The sequence below is a fragment of the Nicotiana sylvestris genome, chromosome 4 (assembly GCF_000393655.2).
Source record: "Nicotiana sylvestris chromosome 4, ASM39365v2, whole genome shotgun sequence".
NCBI classification, from domain to species: Eukaryota; Viridiplantae; Streptophyta; class Magnoliopsida; order Solanales; family Solanaceae; genus Nicotiana; species Nicotiana sylvestris.
This window is the reverse complement of record NC_091060.1, coordinates 65,999,022-66,005,727: the sequence shown is the minus strand read 5'-3', so window position 1 is coordinate 66,005,727 and position 6,706 is coordinate 65,999,022. Positions and strand designations below refer to the sequence as shown.

Here is a 6,706-nt window from a genome sequence, read left to right as displayed (position 1 = left end):
ATGAATTTTATCGCTTGGCAAAAGATTTTCCCACCAGTCCAACAACAGCGGTGGTATACTTCGAACCATGCCGAACCTGGGGACTTCGTGCCTCATTTTCTGCAAAATAAACAGAGTTACACCATTGCCCCCTCCGAATTAGACTACTTACGCATTAACAATTAGCTTGTCGGCATTTATCTCTCCAAATAATGCACATATCGTGATTACATCCGTTGGGATTATGTAAATCCCGGTGGACTTTGGACAAGGCTTTCTTAGGGGGTTATTTTGTGGACAGATATTAACCCCGGCTAGGTTTGACCATGATGCATGTACAGTTATTTATCAGAGCAAGGTTTCTATAGAAGTCTAGACTGGTACCCTCAAGCGGACAACTTGAGGGGCAAAGGCATGGAACCGTTGACTGCACCACTCATCGACTAGTTTTACCACAAATAAGCTTTTCCAAATTTAAAGGGTGATTTTAGGAAGAGCGCGGACACTCATCAATTGCCGCTATGATATTAGTACGAACGAGTGAAATATGCTGTTGAGCATGGAGTTATGCAAAAAGAAAATAACACGTTGTCAATTATTTGCATGATGAATAATGATAAAATGCGGTATTTAATAATTGTAAAGACATTTGAGAAAAAAAACAAGAAGACAAGTCAGTTTCTATAGTAAAAGTGATAAAGCAGGGGAGGGAAATCTTAAATGAATAAGGATATGCAAATAAATCCACATAGAATGAGAAGGGGTGTGCAAGAATTAACGGAATAATAAAGGTATGCTTAAAGACTAATTCACAGACAAGTTCATTACGGTAAGAGCCTAAGGGTTTCCCCAGCAGAGTTTTTTTTTTTTTATTTCAATCCGCTAGGCAAACGCCAAGGGTTAGTTTTATTTATAACATGATAAAAGACAAAATACAATGTCAAGATATCCTACGAAATGAAAGAAATAAAGTTTGAATTTAACAAATATCCTATTATCAAAATTGAGTGTTGCACTCAACATTGATATCACATTAATGCTATTAAACTTTGAAATACAAGTCTGCATCCAAGAATGTGCATGTGAAAGGCTTTTATAGCGCCCAATGCAACGTTCCTTCTATTAAAAATTCCCAGTTGTCTGTATCAATTCCATCTTTTTTCGACACTTATTTTCTCTTTTGTTCCAAACACGCTTCCTCGCATGCTCTCCTCAATTTACTCTTGGTGTGCAATTCCATTTTGGGACTGCCTCTCCTCCCTTTTCGATCACGCCCCAGCTGCCAGTAACCTTTCGTCAAGATGAACATCATAAAGCGTGCATGTCTTCTATGCGTGATCTGCGTCTTCTGTCCTTGCTGCACTCCTTTTGATTCCTTGAGGTGATCAATGGAGACAGCTTTGTGTTGTGTACTCCAGTAGCACGTGAGATCGATTTACTCTTGGCGAGAAAATTCATGTTCGACAGCCTTTGTTCGATTTACTCTAGCCGAGCCTCCCTATTCGATAAGCTGCCAGGATGGAACACAGCATGCTTAAAGCACTCCCATTAAAATATGTCCTCGTTTTTGTTGCAAGACCCCATGCTCTTGCTGGACCACTTTGCAATCCATGCTTAGGCCATGCGTGTATCTTCAAATTCGATGGAGTCAATTCCAGTGTTCGAGATTCCATGGACACGCTCTACCATTTCTTGAACTGAGCTAAAGTATCGCATGCTCAAGTATCAAAATCATCTATGTCCAGCATGCTTTACCTTCCCTCGTGCCTTTCTATGTGTGAGCATGCGTATTCCCCAGCTGCTCTTGTTGCAGCATTTGCTACCCTCCATGCTTGTGCATTGTTTTTCCCTTCCTGCAATTATTTTTTCTCGAATGCGCATCCCAGACCAAGAGACATGCTTCTCGCTTTTCAGAATAAACCATGTGCTTTCATGAAATGTTTTTCGCATCCCTCCATGCCAAGTCCCTAGCGTGCTTGTGCATATTCCAATAGAATTGTTATCTTTTAATGAGAATAATATCACGTGCCCATCTTGTTTACTAGAATGTTTTTGTTCTTTAATATAGCATAATTGTACCTGCGCGCTAGAGACACCCTCCTCCCTTAGGATTTGATGGTCGATTAAGTTGACATGCCTCCTACTATTTCTATTCTCTTTGCTTCTTATCTTCTGTCCACCTTCACCCTTAGACTTGGACATTGCATCTTATCTTCATTAACCAACCTCCTTCCTTGTGCATCTAGATGTCAGAATTGTTGGCATTCGATTTCTCCATGATCTAAAGCATAATTAGCCAAATGATCAGCCAACTTGTTGCCCTCTCTATGAATATGAGTAACTGTGTAATTGCCCCCAATCATTAGTTGCATCATTTCCTCTACCTTCTCAGATATGATCCATGGTGGTTTCCAAATCCCATCCATTATCTTTTTTAATAACATTGAGTCAGTTTGAAGCCATACATGAGAGTATTGTTGAAATCTGCAGAACCTTGGTGCTTCTAACATGGCCTTCGCTTCAGCTACTGTGTTTGTTGTCTCCTCAATCTCCCTCCCTACAGACTTGACTATGTCACCATTTTCATTTCTTATACAAAAACCTATTGAGCTCCTGCCTGGATTTCCCCTCGATGACCCGTCTGTATTAACCTTTAGCCATCCTGTACTTGGAAGTTCCCACATGACTTTGGTAACTTTAAGTTTAGGAGTGAAATTTTCCATCATGGCTAGAAGGTCTTTCCATTTATGAGGTACCATGTCCATCCCAGGCTTTCTCACTTTCACCAATGCCTGGAGATTTGATGACACTTGATAAATCACCCTGCTAGTTGTCACAGCATCACCATACTTCATACTATTTCTTCTTTTCTAGAGTTCCCATACTACGCATGAATGGAGTGCTTGCATTACCGGTTTGAGCCTTAAGCAAACATTTGCAGTCCAACATTTTGTGATTGCTTGGTGCAATGTAAGTCCTTCCACAGCTATTCCTGCCCTTGATAGAAAATACTTCCAAGTTGTCTTTGCAGTTTCTGATCTAAAAACAAATGCTGAAGAGATTCCTCATCAGGATGTACACAACACCAGCATTTTGATGGCATGCAGTAGCCTACCTTTTTCAAGAAATCATCTAAAGGTAACTTTGCTTTCCACACTTTCCACATGAAAAATGCTATTTTAAAAGGCAGTCCCTTTACCCAAATCATTCTATAAGCTGTTATTGGTTCGTCTCTTCTTCTCGTATAATCCCATGCTGACTTAACACTGAAATATCCTCTTGTTTCCAGCATCCAACAAGGCACGTCAAGAACCTGCTGAGGTGAAGGTGGTTTGATTTTCTCTAGAATGTGTACTGCTAAGTCTTCAGGAAGCATTTCAAATAGCCTGTCCACATCCCACCCACCATCTAAGGTAACTTCATGTACATTTTGTACTGTTTCATCTATACCAAAGTCCTGAGGAACTAAAAAATATAGTGCCCCAAGACCTGTCCAGTTTTCAAACCAAAAAAGTGAGGATCCCTTTTTTGTTTGCCAAAAGATTTGATGTTCAATAAGATCTCTGCATTCCAGCATTTTTCTCCAAATATGAGACCCCCTTTTCCATGGAACAACTACTGAATTCACTTTCTCACATTATTTCTGACATACAAAAGAGCTCTATAGGCTTGGTTTTGTTCTGAAATTCCACCACAACTTGCTGAATAATGCTTTTGTTACATCATGTAGTGACCTGAAACCTATTCCTCCTTCCTCAACTGGCATGCATAAGGTATTCCATGAAGCCCAATGCCTACTAGTTCCTCCTATAGAGCTGCTCCAGAAAAACTGAGCAACCTATTTATCACATATTTGGGAGGGTTTACAGCTGATAGTAGATGCATAGGCATGCTTTGCAGCACAAGGGATATGAGAACTGCCCTTCCCCCTACTGATAATAATTTGCCCTGTCGGGATTGCATTTTGTCCATTACCTTAGTAATTTGGGGCTGATAGTATTCCACCTTTCTCCTTGCATAAAAAATAGGACAACCTAGGTATGTGATAGAAAATTCATTCCTATGAATGTATGTGATCCTTTCCACCTTGATGACCACATCCATGTGTGTTAAATGATGCAGGTACACAGCTGATTTGGTCTTGTTAATAAGCTGCCCAGATGCATTTTCATATGCATTCAACACTTGCATAATCAGCATCAGAGAAGTTTCATCAGATGATGAAAAAATAATCATGTCATCTGCATACGCCAAATGATTGATCTTTGGACTCCACTTTGGCATTCCAAATCCACAAAAATACATATTAGTATGAAGTGCATTGAGGCCCCAAGATAATGCTTCTGCTGCCAAGATAAACAAAGTTGGAGATACAGGATCACCTTGTTTTACTCCCCTTGAGGATTTAAAGAAATCATGAGCTTGACCATTGATTAGAATAGAATACCAATTGTTTGAAACTAATCCAAAGGCAATCCCTATCAACCTTTGTGTGAATCCCATCTTTCTCATTACCTTTGTTAGGAATATCCAAGATAATCTATCATAAGCTTTGGTCATATCTAGCTTCAGGATGACATTAGGTCCAGCCTTAGTTCTAAGCCTAATGTCAGTGACTATCTCCTGAGTTAAAAGGATGTTTTCTACTATATTCCTGCCCTTAACCAAACCTGACTGTTCCTCCGATATCAGATTTGGGAGAAATTTCACTAGCCTTTCATGTACGACCCTCGATATAACCTTATTTGAAAAATTACTGAGGCTTATTGGTCTTAGATCAGAAAAAGTGGTAACTTCGTTTTTCTTTGGTATCAGAACTAGGTTTGTGTGTGTTACACACTTTGGTAGCTCATGACCATTGACAAAAGCCCTCACCATGTCGAACAGGTCATCCCCTATTATGTCCCAACAAGAATGATATAGCTTGCCTGTCATACCATCTGGCCCTCCAGCACTATCACCATTAAGTCCAAATACTGCCTCTTTAACCTCCTCTTTTGTTGGCTGCTTAATCAATTCTGCATTCTGTTCATTGTTCAACAAATTAGGAACATGGTCTACGATCTCAAATAAATAAGGAGAAGTTGTTTCTGTGAACTGTTCCTCGTAAAATCTGATAGCCTCTTCTGCAATTTCTTTTTCTTCTTCAATCCATGTTCCTCCACTATCTTGAATTCTGTTAAGCTGAAGTCTCTTCCTCCTACCTCTCACTAGTGCCTGGAAGAAATTAGTATTCATATCCCCTTCCTTGAACAAAGTCATGCCAGCCTTTTGTTGCCAAAATTTCTCCTCTAGTGCAAGACATTTGATCAATTCTGCCTGAACCTTTTGTAGCCTTTCCCTGTTCATCCCTGTAGGATTTGCTTCAAATTCTACTTCGTGAACCATCACTACCTCCTCCATGCTTGCTATCTTTTGGAAAATATTTCCAAACGTAGCCTTACTCCACAATGAAAGGGCTTTCTTTAATTTTTTTAACTTGTGATTATGAATAATAAAAGGATTTGCACTGAAATCAGCTGTCCAGTTCTCTCTCACCACATCTTTAAAGGTTGCATGTTCCACCCAAAAATTCAAGAACTTAAAAGGCTTTTTTATTGGTGGAGTCTCAGTATCACACTTCAGATACATTGGACTATGATCGGAACCAGTCTTTGCCAAATGTTGCACCTCTATTCCCGGAAATGTTTGTTGGAATTGTAAATTAGCCAAGCATCTATATAGCCTTTTGAATATACAGTCTTCCTCTGCTCTCCCATTCCACCATGTGAATATGCTACCTTTAAATCCAAGGTCGAAGAGATTGCAAGTGTTGACGCAGTGTCGAAAATCATCAATTTCATTCAATGACTCAGGTAACCCCCCAAACTTCTCTACTTCGTCCCATATTACATTGAAATCTCCCCCTACTAGCCATGGTTCATTCATATCCCTTGTCATTTATATAATGAATCCCATAATTCTATCCTCTCAATTGCATCACATTTAGCATATATCAAAGTTAGAACAAACTCCACACGCGATTCAGTATGAACCAATCGTAGTGTTAATTGTTGCACCATATTGTACATGACAGTTACTTCAAATACCTCATCTATGAATGCCCAGATCTTGTTGGAAACATTTGAAATTGCTTGTGCAAGTCCTATCTTGTTTCTGTACCTTTCCATTTTTTTGCTTGTTGCTTTGGCTCCATTAATCCTACAAATTCATAGTGATTTTTCCTGTGCATTTTTGTCAACCTTTCAAAGGCCTGTTGTGTGTTGACTGACCTTATATTCCAAATGAGAGCATTCATTACTGATTGTTGGATTTAGTTAGCGTTCTCCTTGTGTGCACCCCAGCTTTTGGTACTGCAAAATTATCTTTTTGTTGCTACTTCTTACCTTTTGATGCTGATTTTTCCTTTTCCACTTGCGTAGGTGATAAGTCACCTTTCCTTGCCGCATTCATAAGGTGTTGGGTAGTTGATTCTTGATCCATGTCGTATCCTGATTTACCAGGTTCTTCTCCTTCTTCATTGTCTTCCTTACTTCCTGATGTAGCTCCAAATGCATTCCTTTTAGGGACCAAGGCCTTCTCTTCTCCTCTTTTTAACAACTGCAACTGATTTTTCTCCATTGTAATAGTAATATTTAATATTTCTGTTTTATGTCTTGGTTGTTTCTCCTTGTCTGTTGTGTTGTGTCCTTGTGGGTCTTCTTGTGATATCTGAATTTGATCATCT

General features: G+C 39.4%; 2 protein-coding genes across 2 annotated transcripts; both read right to left on the bottom strand.

Annotated features, from left to right (window-relative positions):
• Positions 1–2,228: 2,228 nt before the first annotated feature.
• On the bottom strand, positions 2,229–2,834 carry LOC138889638 (uncharacterized). The gene has a single exon (XM_070172972.1). The coding sequence runs from the start codon at positions 2,832–2,834 to the stop codon at positions 2,229–2,231; it is 606 nt and encodes a 201-aa protein (XP_070029073.1).
• A 131-nt stretch (positions 2,835–2,965) lies between these two features.
• Positions 2,966–5,919, bottom strand: LOC138889637 (uncharacterized). The gene is made up of 3 exons (XM_070172971.1): positions 3,955–5,919; positions 3,721–3,817; positions 2,966–3,468 (listed from the first exon to the last, which is right to left on the bottom strand). The coding sequence occupies exons 1-3, from the start codon at positions 5,917–5,919 to the stop codon at positions 2,966–2,968; spliced, it is 2,565 nt and encodes an 854-aa protein (XP_070029072.1).
• Between the last annotated feature and the right edge of the window lie 787 nt (positions 5,920–6,706).